At 41.3% G+C, this 13,437-nt stretch overlaps 1 protein-coding gene across 1 annotated transcript in view; it reads right to left on the bottom strand.

The window, feature by feature from the left end:
• Nucleotides 1–803: 803 nt before the first annotated feature.
• Nucleotides 804–13,437, bottom strand: part of scn8ab (sodium channel, voltage gated, type VIII, alpha subunit b) — a 41,096-nt gene continuing 28,462 nt past the window's right edge. The window contains exons 17-28 of the mRNA XM_088424457.1: nucleotides 13,222–13,395; nucleotides 12,396–12,689; nucleotides 10,944–11,061; nucleotides 10,703–10,857; nucleotides 9,746–9,919; nucleotides 7,745–7,867; nucleotides 6,036–6,320; nucleotides 5,907–5,960; nucleotides 5,105–5,242; nucleotides 4,917–5,021; nucleotides 4,563–4,833; nucleotides 804–3,422 (exon numbers count right to left, since the gene is read on the bottom strand). Of these exons, the coding sequence (XP_088280583.1) occupies nucleotides 2,263–3,422; nucleotides 4,563–4,833; nucleotides 4,917–5,021; nucleotides 5,105–5,242; nucleotides 5,907–5,960; nucleotides 6,036–6,320; nucleotides 7,745–7,867; nucleotides 9,746–9,919; nucleotides 10,703–10,857; nucleotides 10,944–11,061; nucleotides 12,396–12,689; nucleotides 13,222–13,395 (3,051 nt within the window). The 3' untranslated portion in view covers nucleotides 804–2,262. The remainder of the gene's footprint in view (nucleotides 3,423–4,562; nucleotides 4,834–4,916; nucleotides 5,022–5,104; nucleotides 5,243–5,906; nucleotides 5,961–6,035; nucleotides 6,321–7,744; nucleotides 7,868–9,745; nucleotides 9,920–10,702; nucleotides 10,858–10,943; nucleotides 11,062–12,395; nucleotides 12,690–13,221; nucleotides 13,396–13,437) is intronic.

Here is a 13,437-nt window from a genome sequence, read left to right as displayed (position 1 = left end):
CGACAAACAGGTGATAGCCTAACAAGTGTGACAGGGCATAAGCTTGAAGCCATTCTGTTTATGCTTATTTTTATTTAAGAGTAAGTTTAATAGCTGTAGCTTTTGACGTTGTCCAGTATTTACAAAAAACCCTATACATGCCATTTAAATAAAATATTAGATTATGAAAGTCCATTTTAAGCTTCAGAACAAAGCTTTTATACATGTTTTATTTTCTTCTTTCAAATTTTATGAACGGATTATTTTTTAAACACACGATGAGCGAAGAGAGAACTTTTCTGCTTATCATTCGAGGATTTATTTGGCCACACTGATTTTGGAGCACTCATGCAGATAGCGGACCATTTGCTAGGACTTGGGATCACACGGGGGGTTAACTATCCATTAACAGAAGGTGACATCACTGCACAGTGCTAAAGATCTGTTGCTGCGGTGAGGTGTGTGTTCGCAGCACCGTCAGATGTGTCCAGTGATCTGGTAGATATTTGGCATCGAGTGCGGCGCGGAGAGGGTCGTACAAATCGGTGACATCACCTCCCAGTGTTTCCCATGTGTACATTCCTCTGGGGTGAATCCCATTATTTTGTTTCGAGACATGAAGAATTGAATCCATAATGACTTCCTCTGAGATGCAATCCACAACTAATTTCACCAGCACCTTTGCAAGCAAGAGCAAAACAGATGCTGCTAGCCCTATAGGTCAAAAGCAGAAAGTTTGACAACAGAACGTACCGTGACTCCAACTGAAACAAGGCGGCCGGCTGAGATCGTTTCCCGTCATCATCATAGCATAAAACACAAAGGCGTAAAATGGGATTTAATTAATGCGGCCATCACATTCACTTGCATTGTGTAGCAGAACTCAACGAGTATAATATCTCCTGAGAAAAAGGGGAGGATTTTTTTTTTCAAGCATTGCATACAATTCTCGGGTCTCTGCTGAAAGCAAAATCAACGAAAATAAACGGACATTTCGTCATCAATACAAAGCCCCTTCACTGATGAAGAACAACAAGGCAGATCTCTTTGGCTTCTGCACACACTCCGACGCTTGCCTTTCCCATTACTCAGATCAGACAAACGTGTTTCCTTCGACATCTTCTTAAATGAGGCTTATAAAAAAAAATAAAACGCACACGCACGCACTCACACGTGCACTCGCACACTTGTGTACATGAGCTAAAGATCTTCTCTCAGCCCTTTCAGAAAGGAAATGCATCACCAAAAAAAAAAAAAAAAATAAAAGGCCATACTTGTAAAACCCCCACTGACCACTTATAAACAATAAAAGCAAATGGAGCATTACATAGGTGCATAGAAACGTTAAATATAAGCTTCTGATTTTCTGACATCACGTCCTTCATCTTTCCTTCCACAACTTGGAGAGCAGCAAATACAGTACGTATTCCCATTACAACTGGAATCCACTAGTGCGTGTGTGTGTGTTTTAGTATACCAGCATTTTCCATTCTCCTATTTATAGAGGCAGCAATTGTAATGTCTTGAGGGATGAGACAAGGTTCCCGTTTGGGATGATGGATCCTCGTTATCGCGCCACTGCGGTGTTAGTGTCTTGTGGACTATGAAAAGTTCATGCAAGAGTTCTGGTCAAAAACATGCCATCATGCAAATCATTTCTATGCATCGAACAAGCACAATTACCTATGTATTTGTTTTTCGGAATCGTTCTGAGTAAATGTACGTAAGCCCTTGGCCTGAGTTCACCCCCGTAATAAACAGACCCTGAACAAATTGGTGTGAAAGCCCACGTTTGGAAAAAAACCAAAGGAAACAAAACTATTTGTACTTGGGTATAAATAATGGGAGTTAAGTGGCATGGGCAAAATGCTAAATAGTGTTCCTTTTATACTGCTTTGCATTTTTGCTGCTCACATCAACAATTTCTAGCTTTAATAAAACAATGACTCCCGATGCGCTCGATTATTTGTGTCGTACACTCAACCGCGGTTGCATTCTTAGAGATATTTCAGTTACTTGCGCAGTGCAACTCTGGCAAGAGTTCCTTGTCATTCTTCCTTTTCGCCGGGAGCTCCTCGCGCCCTCTGCGGACGTGACTCGTCGAGAGACCGCGATGTCTCCGGCTGATTACGAGAGGAGTTCAAGAGCCGTCGAAGGCCGAAAGGAAAAACACTGATTCTTTTCTGACTTGCAAATGAAATAATCTGTACATCCGTGCGGGTGCGAGTTTCCTGGTGTTATAATTTGTGGTGTTAATAGCGTGATTATTGTTATCCCATCGCCTTAACATTTGGATTCCCTGACGTCTTTTTGGTTTCTTCCTCTCTCGTGCCTCCCTCCCTTGCCCTCGTTGTCGTCCTCCTTCTCCTTGTCGGGTTTGGTGACGCTGTCGTAGGAGGGCAGGGAGGCGGTGGAGGGCGTGGCCTCTTTCTCCTGGTCCTGATTGTTCCCGCCGTTCTCCACCCGGTTGTTGGTCGGTGCGCGCTTGCAAACGAAGCCCCGCCTTGCCAAGTAGACGCGGTAGGCCCTTTGGATGATGCGGGCCGACACGTCCTCCTGCTTGCGCCTCAGCGTGGTGGTGATGGGCTCGTAAGAGACCTTGGAGGGATTGGCCGCCACGAATCGCTCCTCCATTTGTTGCCTCAACATGTCCAACTCCCCGCTGTCACCCAGCACTCGTTTGGTGAAGGCGAACAGAATATCCAGGCAGTGTATGCGGTCCCCGCTCACCATGGGCATGTCCATAGCGATGAGTTCGATGGTGTTGGGCTTGGGGACGCGCAGCGGGTGTTCAAGCGCGTCCGCAAAGTCGGAAAGTTTGGCGTACGTGATGAACTGGGAGGCGGTGGGGTCGAACTTCTCCCAAATCTCGTAGAAGGTCTCGAAGTCGTCCTCGCTGAGCGGGTCGGCGCTCTCCTCGGTGGCCACGCTGAAGTTCTCCAGAATGATGGCGATGTACATGTTGACCACAATGAGGAAGGAAATGATGATGTACATCACAAAGAAGAAGATGCCCACCGAGGGGTTGCCGCAGTCTCCCGTGGAAGGAGTGCCGGAATTCTCCAGCAAGGGGTCGCAGTCCGGGGGGTAGTTAAGAATGGGGAGCAGCAGGCCGTCCCAGCCAGCTGACGTGGTGATCATAAACAAGATGATCATGCTGTTGCCGAAGGTCTCAAAGTTGTACATGTCGTCGATGCCGGCCCCGTGTTTGACGTAGCCGAAGTTGGACATGCCGAAGATGGAGAAGATGAACATGACCAGGAAAAGCAGCAGGCCGATGTTGAATAAGGCCGGAAGCGACATCATCAGTGCGAAGAGCAGCGTTCTGATGCCTTTGGCGCCCTTGATGAGACGCAGGATTCGTCCGATTCGAGCCAGTCGGATCACCCTGAACAGTGTTGGTGACACGAAGTACTTCTCGATCAAGTCGGCCAGGAACATTCCTGCGGTTGAACGGAAAGAAATAACGGCAGGAAGTCATTCAAAAGAGCACTTGAACTTCCTTTTACACTCCCGATGACGTGTGACATTATTATTTTATGAGCGGTTGGTGGTTTTTAAAGGAATTCCTAAAAACCGAATCCTCCCGAAACATAGCCTATTCACGTGTGTCCACGGTTGTGGACATTTGTTTTAGGTCTACATCGTTTTACTCATTCAAACTACCCTATTAAGTCCTTGTGTGCTCAGTAGAGGACATCCAGACCTTGATGTCTCGTGTGTTTGGATGGGGGACAATTAACTAAGGTTTCTTGCAAGACAAAATAGACAAAATAAAAAAGGGCTGGGTATAAAAAGGTTATGGAGGAATTGAAAATTTGTTGAATAGCATTAACATGTCGTTGTTTTTTTTTATTGAGATTCATCTTCATACCACCAGGAGAAATAACAAGTGTTTTCGTAGAGAACCTTGGGGTACACCATACGCCGTGCTTTAAAATGTAATCTAAACATTTTGAATACTGCATTTCATTTAATGTTGTGGTGATAGAACAGTTATCAGCCGGGCCGATAATCGGCACTGGTATTTGTTGGAAATTTACAACAATCATTTATTAGATGTGTAAAATGCATTAAAAAAAAATCAACATCAAGCACATCTGTAAATGTATTTGATAAACATATCCATAAAGATATTTCAACAAAGTTAAGCGTTGGAGTTTGTATTTTTTTTTTAACAACAATATTTTCCTGTCCACTGAAATGGAAATCAGCTCCAAATCTTCATTACTGACCGTCAACACTCTGCATTTGAAAAAACAAAAATCTAGTTTAATAGCCAACATGTTTATTTAGTCATGCAGGGAGGAAGCATATGAGGTGATTAACATCGATAAATAGTAATGCTTTCCATACAGTTAATCCCGTTGAGAGAAAGTGAAGATTTACAGTAAACCTCTATCTACATTTTTAGTCAGTGGTGAAATTTTGGTCCTAATCTATAGCTGTCATTTTAATTTCACTTGATTGTTTAGCATTGAAGGTGAAAAAAAGGGTGACTTCACAGCATGCAATTAAAGTTTATTTGACAAATTCTAATCAAATGACGTGACACATGTACAAGAAGCCTCGTGAATACTTGCCCACAATGGAGAGGATGACCACTACTACGTCAAAGATGTTCCAACCGTTGGTGAAGTAGTAGTGACGTAGCGCAAACAGCTTCAGTAAAAACTCGCCGGTGAAGACAACGATGAAAATGAAATTAACCCAGTAGAGCACATCTTCCGTCTCTTTTGACTGATCGTCCGTCTCCACCATCATGGTGACCATGTTGAGGCAGATGAGGATCATGATGGAGATGTCGAATACTTGCTGGGTCACAAAGTCAAACACCATGCCCTGGATTTTGTTCTGAGATGAAAGATTTTTGCAAGTTTTGGTTGATGGCGGTGTTGGCGATGATCAACAATTGTAGTCCTTTATTTTTTGGTTACCTGTGGTCTGGGTATCGGCTTTTGCGGTTTCTTTGAGCCCAGTTTTTTCATGGCATTGTAGTATTTTTTCTGTTCTTCCGTCATGAATATATCCTGACCTCCAAAGTAAAGGACGGAAAACAATGTGGTTACAATCGTGAAGTAGGCACCTCTCAAGAAAATGCACAGGCCAGGAAAAGAAAACTTATCTTTTTCTTTTGCTGGTTGAAGTTATCAATGATGACACCGATGAAGAGGTTGAGGGTGAAGAACGAACCAAAGATAATAAAGATGACAAAGTAGATGTACATGTACAAGTTGTCTTCGTACTTGGGCTGATCCTCCACCTGGAATGGGAACAAATAAGAGGCCAACAAGAAAGATTAGAGTTAACAAATCAGGAATCTAATTTCTAATTAAGTTCTTGTTTCTAGTTTAGTTTCATAGTTTCTTTGAGTCTCTTCAGATGAAATTTCCCAGTCAGTTTTCCAATTTAGTTCCATAAGTCTAGTTTCTGAGTATAGTTTTCCGAGGTGTGGTTACTTTGGAGTTTGTGTATAAAGAATTTCTATTTTTTCACTTTTGTGTCCTGTCTGGTCCGAGGTCCAAATCCTCCTCCTTGCATAGCAAAAATAAAAATGAGAGTACTTCTGAAAAAAAATGACAACTGAAACTATGGCAAAGTTAGAATTCCATTGTAAGGAGACACCTTTTTGTACACTATGCACAAGACAATAAACATGACAATACACTTTGAATCTTGAATTCAAGATGGTGGCCTCCAAGTTAACAGAGGGTGAAAGTGATCTCTTCCATCGTCTTGTCCCATTTTCGCTCATCTTTTTATTCTGGGGCCTGACATGGTTAAAGTCGATGATCAACTAATTTACTACTCCAGGATATCTTCTAAAGTGTACTGCCACATCGCAACCTAATTTGGATTGAAAATTTCCACTAATATATTCAAAAAAAAGAAGTCAAAATTACAACCAGCCTGCTAACAAAACTTACCTTTCTAGAATCTATTGCTGCATACATAATATCCATCCAGCCTTTGAATGTTGCCTGCAAGGTCAAGAAGCAACATGTGAGGAAAAACTTGCTATCAAAGAGGAAGGACATGGAGAAAGCGCTCCTCACCACTTGCAGGAGCGCCAGGTAGCCTGCCCCCACATTATCAAAGTTGATCTTAACATTTTTCCACCTGACTTCAGTGTGGTTGTCATTGATGAGCGCAAAGCACTCCGTTCGGTTGTTAACTTCACTGGGGAGGAACATCTCCTCTTGCGTGGCATTATAGCAGAAGTAGTACTTCCCAGCAAAGAGGTTCACCCCCATGATGCTGAAGATCAGCCAGAAGATGAGACACACCAGCAGCACGTTCATAATGGAAGGAATGGCGCCCACTAAGGCGTTCACCACAACCTACAGAGAATAAGTGAGGAGACACGCTATCGTCACATCTGGCTTACATTGACCGAGTCACACAATTGCTGAGGACATTAACACACGTAAAAATTGAAATGCACATTCACTCTGTCCTTAGATAACTCTTTAGGCCTTTCAAAATAAGCCATACGAAGAAGGAAATACTTTCCTTTAAAATATGACTTGTAGTTTTCCTTGCATATTTTTTAAACAGTTGTTTGCATTGACATCTATCAAAGCACCTCTTTCACATGCAAATATCTAAATCCCCGCCCAATAGCACTCTTGGAAATGTGTAATCCATCATAAAAAGTTGTATGAAATACAATAAAGCAATTAACGTAAGCAAGAGACGAAATGAATGTGCATTTTAATAAATAAAGGTTGTGTGATTTCACCACCAAGGAGTATTAGGGCCACACAAACACAAAAATGTTGTAATATTATGAAATTCAAATTTTAATTTAAAGTTGTAATATGAGGAAAAAATATATATATTTTATGAGAATAACATCCTTCAGATAAGGACAATCCAAAATTTCCAAAAATTGAATCTAAGATTTTCAGCATATGATTGATAAAAAGAAATAGGCAATGTTAACATTTTCATCAAGAGATGTTATCTTAGAGCACAGGTGTTGAACTCCAGTCCTCGAGGGCCGGTATCCTTCATGTTTTCAAACATTTTCCCTCAAAAACTGTGCTCTTTATTTGATTGCGTACTCTTCTGTTTCCTCACCCAAACCTGACAAGTTTGTTGTAGTGATAGCCAACTTTTTTCTACATTTTTGTTCACCTAAAAATTCAAAATTTCCCTCTTTTTCATTGCAGTTGCCCTAATACTACTTGTGAATTATATGGATCCAGAAAAAATAAGAAAAGGAAAGGGAGGCGCACACATCAACACACAGGGCTTGCCAAACATGAGACGATGCATCCAGATGACTACCGAATCGATGGATGGCGAGCGAGGATGAGAGGGAAAGGGGAGCATATGCAACCAGAAGTTTGGTGGTCTTCCAGTGTGACGATACCAAAGCCAAACTGCCATAAGATCCAGTGAAAAGCGCATTTTGTGACGGAGCGACAAGCAGAGGTTTCTGAGCCTAACACATTTGTTCCCTCTTTGGCACCAACAACAATGTGACAAGCCCCCTTCATGACTGAATCAGGCTCAGAACAGCTATGGAAAGAACTCACTGGAAACTCTCATGTATTCATTAGGGGAGCAGCAACCAAGTTCATGCACAAGCCGGTTTGAGGATCCTTTCAACTTATATGATGTTTACAAACTTATTTGGACCATCTTAGATGATCTGCATCCATGCAGAAATGGCTGGCAATTGAATCGATTTCATTTTCTGGTTCTTTTCTTCAATTGGCATGCAGAAGCAGCAGCTGCCTGTTATCTTGGGCCTTACCCTCATCCCTTCAAAACGTGACAGGGCCCTGAGGGGTCGCAAGGCCCTCAGTGTCCTGAGCGACTTAATTGGGCCAAGATCGGAGAAGCCCAAGGCATTAGCTATAAGGCTGACTATAGACACCTACACAGATAGGGACAGACAGGGGACAGAAGCAAAGGAAGAGAGGACCCACATGGTTAGATGGGACAGAACGAGGAGCTTGGGCCCTACTCAAAACATCAATAGGTACACATCGACTGCAGCTTCTATGAAACAGTTGCTCGGTGAATTGTAAAAACCCCGGCTCGCTTGTTATTTCTTGTTTACTTCTGTCTGTTTTGGGCGTAGTTTGGCAAGCGAGTCGAGCGACGACCAGCTCGACGGCACACCTGGAAAGAAACTTGTGGTTGGCACAGTGAGAGGGAGAAAAGATAAAAAGAGTCCAACGAAGGGAAAATAATCTGAGGAGGGATGTTCTCACAGACACTCAACCAATATGACACGAGAACATACAGACGAGTACAAAACAATCAATTTTCTACGCCAGAGGACATCTCACTTAAAAGAGGACATAGAGAAGACTGAGGATTTTCAGGGCGGGGCACAGAAGAACCTGTGAGAATCCCAGCACTGCAACGCAAGCCTTACCATGGACCCTCAAACAAGACCCTCTGTCACGCTTAACTTAAAGTGCATAGAGTAGAGGCACCTGCTGTGAGAGAGAAGACATTATAGCAGAGAGTCGCATTAAAATGAGACGGGCCCTTCAGCGACAAAACATTCAACTTGACATTTGAATTTTATGGCTTCCCAATATGGTGACCCCTCAGAACTTCAACCCCCCAAAATAAAGCTAAAATACTAGATGCTAATTATCATCTGGGCCAATTATCTTGACAAATATCAGCATGTACTGCAGAAAACTAGCTACTAGTTAGTTTTAATTTGCCGGGCATGCCACTGATACTGGGAGCTCATTGACCGTTTCATTAGAATTTGAACACCACTATGTATACATTCTAAGATTAAACAAAAAATAAGCAACTATGCAGTTTGAAAGTGGATCAATAAATATGATTAAATACATTAAACCTTTTTTTTCATTTTCACTGAAACAGAATATTGGCTCTATTGACTGGCCTCCTTGACCACTCATAATCAGCATTAGTATTGAAAAAAAACAACAACAACATATTATTATTATTAACTACTTCTAGTTTTGAAGTTAAAAGGCCTGTTAGTAAGCCCACAACATCACATGTTTCGATGAAGTGTACCTGTGGTGCTGAGAAGGAAAATATACATGGGTTATCAACCAAAACTGCACCCAAATGCATTTCTTGTTCTTATAATAGCTCGGGGAACCTATTTGTCGAGACAACGTAAGCGCAACCATACTTGCCAGCAGTGGATGGAGATATGACACAGGAATGTTGACAGTCTTTCCTTCCATTTTCTTCCATTCGACGTGCAACATTTTCTTGTTAAATTCTAATAAATCTGAGTCAGTCTCATAACTTTTCAGAGTCAGGATTGAAGGACCTTTCGTCCTTCATTCTATTGCCTCACATTCCATGCTTTGTGGTTTCTTGGTCAGATTCTGATGAAGCAGAGTCTCACAATTTTTTAGCGTCAATGCGAATGGATTGAAGGACTTTTTGTCAGTACTTACTCTGGTAAATTGTGAGACATTTGTCAGAATCTGACTGAGAACATGAAATGCATTGAATGAGATAAAATGGAAGAAAATACATGTTTGCCTTTCAGTGACTTCCGGTTCCTTTTGCTGTCTGCTATTGGTACTCTGTGGCCTCTTACCCTTGAGAATTTTGGAATGTGGGGACAAGTTGGGACGTATTTTTTGCAAAAATATTCAACACTCCAAAAAAAAATCATAACATGTAATATTTAGGTAAGACAACAACACAATCCACAGCTACAGTAAACAAGTACATTACTAAAACAAAACAGTATATCGTCTACAATGTGGATTTTTGGAAGAACACAAAAAGCACTTACATCCACAATGAAGAAGTCAAGCCAGCACCAGGCGTTAGTGAAGTACTTGACAAAGCCGTATGCCACCCACTTTAGCAACATCTCCAGAATGAAAATATAGGTGAAAACCCGATCGGCATACTCCAGAATAATACGAATGGTCTTCCTCTGCTCAATGTAGACATCTTCAAATGCCTGCAAAGCAACACAGATGTTTTCATGTCTAAACTGTTACATTCATTGAAAATAGTTTGATAGCTTGTTTGCATTTCCGCTGTGGGTTTGCTATTATTCATTTTTATTAATATTATGAGGAAAGTGGAACGAAGACCAACTTTGTGGCGTTTTTTTTCAAGCGCTGCAAGTGAACATTCTACAGCATTTAAGTGTTTTCATTTGGCCACGGGCCTTCTCGCTTCGGAAAGCTGCAACGCTAAGCTGGATTTTGTCGGATGAAAGGTTGGTGCATTAAGGCGCTTGGCTTTCCATTAGCAACAATCATTCTGTATAGGAAGCAGCCGCAGAAGAAAAGGAAGAGCTGGTCTTCCTTTTACATCTCAAATAAAGGATTCGTTTTCCGTTAATCTTATGAGAGCATTTGACCTTGCCATTCAAAGCATTCCTTTATTTGATTCGAAGGGACAGTTTTCCATTCTTCAATTAAAGAAATATCACTTGTCCTATTTGGTAAAACTGTCGGGGAAAAAAAAGTGACAGTAGTGTGTCAGTCAAATTTGATAGGGGGGAAATATCACCCTTCTGAATCCATGACGTTCATTACTATTACACATATAATGTACAAAGATGATAAATAATCAGTAGTTATATCCACTCACTTTAACTCACGTACAACCTTTGTAGATTGATTAAAAAAAAATCGGGGGGCTGGCAGGTGCGATTACTGGATTCAATGGACTAAGCACTAAGATAATTGATTTGAAAAAGATTCAATAGCGACAGCTCTAATGATGATCTTACCAGAGCTCCACTGCTGAGTAAGATCATGAAGATGATGAGTGTTTCAAACCAGTTATGTTCCACTATCAGATAGCAGGTCTTCCTCAGGAACCACCAGTGCTTGCCCCAGCCATGAGTGATGGGAACATCACAGCACTTGTATTTGGCCACGCATTCTGGATGACAAATCAGTTGGCGAACGAGGCAACGCGCGTTATCGAAATGGGCGATCAATCTTCGGGATGGTGTTAATAACACGTACCATCTGTCCAGCAGGCCTCTGGGTCAAGGTACTCCTCCACCACCTCAACGACTGCCACCTCCTCCACGTCAGGCTTAATGTCTATTGTGCTGCCCTCGGATGAACTGGTGTCATCCAGCTAGAAGGGAAGCACAAACACTGACACTTAAGCGGCCTGAGAGTACAGTCATTTTAATAGGGCCGGTATGTGTTTGTATGAATCACTTGATTTATTACCGCTATGATGTAAGTGTTATAGTAATGCACAGCAGAGTGATGCATCCTCGCCGTGACTCGCAACCCTGAAGCTTTTAGCATATAATCAAAAGCGAGCAATTAAATGTATGCTTTAATATTGTTATTGTTAGCCATTCATAAATCATATCCAGCAAGGATGATTGTTTATATTGAATACGATGACGGCACCAATAGAAAGAATCGCTCTAATAACTAGAGGATGCAATTCTTAATGAAATTGCGTGTGAAAGGCTGAAGGGCTGAATGAAAAACGTGGAATCATTTGGAATGATGTACAATAACCTGGAATGAGGTGAACGTGTTGAAACTGGAATATTTTTTGGTATTTAAATGATAAAGAGAAGGACATTTTGTCATCAGTATATTGAACTGAAATTGAAATATTTACATTTTTGTGGGTATTTTATGATGATGATTATGCAATTTTGATAAGTAAGGATTTTGGTCACGTTAAAAATAATTACATAGGTGAGTTGAATGTGACAATGATTTAATCTTCAAATAGGAACTGAATCAATTTATTTTGAGGGTGTCCCTTGGAAATGTTTTGAATTTTGGGTGAGAATATATTGGAAAAATTTGAATTCTTGAATGAGCAAATGAGTAAGCTTTGAACTTTTGGATCATGTGAATCACTCAATAAATTAAAAATTAGTGATGAGTCATCTACATTGTAGGAATTGGTGAATTTTTGTGAAAATTTGAGGTCATTCCAACGAAATGTGGTCAAAGATTTAGAAAAACCCTGTAGACTAGGCCATCAGCTTTCACAAGAATGAATGATTTTCATGAAAAACATGCACACTACTAATTTAAAAGTCTGCACAAACACCGAACGAATTCAATTCATGAGCAAGTGGTGCTGCACTTTGCAATTTGAAATTGTCAGCAAAAAACTGCATTTAAAATTGCTCCTGCACTCGCTCTCATTTGTATATGTATAAATAAATACATAAAATGTGGTATCTAAATTATTTTTTGTCCAGGCTTATGCTATGCCCCTGTTGGGGCATGGCTGAAGAGTCGTTTTTTTTTTTTTTTTGTCTTCAAAGATCTCCTTGTGCTACTCCTGGTCTTGTTGTCCTGTGTACCTTGTCAGTCTGTCTTTCTATGTTTCCTGGCTGGCTTGAGGCACTTAAGAATAATGGAGAGAAATCTGCAAATAGGTGAACCCACTATGTGCTGTCAGTTCTCACATTGATCAGTGCTACTTACATCCTTGCTGTTCTCCACATCCGATTCACTGCTGAAGTCCTCTGTGTTAAGGTTCTCAAAGTCCGACTCCCCGACGGCGATCGGAACGCACACAGTCAGGTTGGGGTTGTGGATGAAGGACATGTAATCTTCATCAATCATGTACTTCCCAACGCTACTCCCAATGCCGCTGGTGGTGCCGTTGCCATTTTTAGCATAATCCAAGTCACGGTTGATATCCACCGAGTGGTTGGCAATGCAGTTGAGCTTTTTCTCGTACATTTCATCCAGAGGTTTTTGTTCATCCTCAACAGGCTGCAAGTCAGAGTGGCAAAAAAGTCAGGAACCTGGACGAAACATTAGTCCTCGTGTACACAGAAGGGCTGAAATTATTTCGCTATCAGAGCCCAATCAAATTATAAAATGCTTTTTTTACGTTGTTAACATTTGTTACCTTTTTCAGCATTAACTAGGACTTATGTGATTTTCTGACATATCAACCACTAGAATGGAAAACAGAAGCCTAGTTATTTGATTAGGTATTGTAAACATAGTAAGTGACTGGATCGACCATTTATTGTAGTTTAATAAAAAAATCAAAGTAATTTTACCCTCATCATTCTTTTTGATATGCAGTGGTCTCTTACCACTTTGTGCTTTTTGCAGCTTCAGTGCTTTGTGTTTTTTTTTTTTTTCCCTCAGAAATATATGTCGACCATCAGTGTTTATGACACTTTCTGTCACTGCTTTACATTGCATGGACTTTTTCTTTTTTTTTTTGCCATTTTCATGAGTGAGGAAGTGCTGCCGCTGCGTGTGGGCTTTCATGCACTTTGTTTTAGCATACCTTTTTGAGCACCGTCGCAACAAAGACACGCACGTGCGCCTTGACCCAGGCAATGCCAAACTTAATGCGAGCAACAGCAAGCTGGAGATTGTTGGGCTCGCCATCGTCATCTGTGGCGGCGAGGTTGTCGGCGCTGAATGAGCTCAGCAGCAAAGCCAGGAACAGGTTCAAAACCTACGGATGATGGAAACGTCAATAGGTGTCTTTCTTTTAAAA

This window comes from Hippichthys cyanospilos, chromosome 9, assembly GCF_059441005.1.
Source record: "Hippichthys cyanospilos isolate Australia breed blue-spotted pipefish chromosome 9, RoL_Hcya_1.0, whole genome shotgun sequence".
NCBI classification, from domain to species: Eukaryota; Metazoa; Chordata; class Actinopteri; order Syngnathiformes; family Syngnathidae; genus Hippichthys; species Hippichthys cyanospilos.
This window is presented reverse-complemented; position numbering and strand designations above follow the sequence as displayed.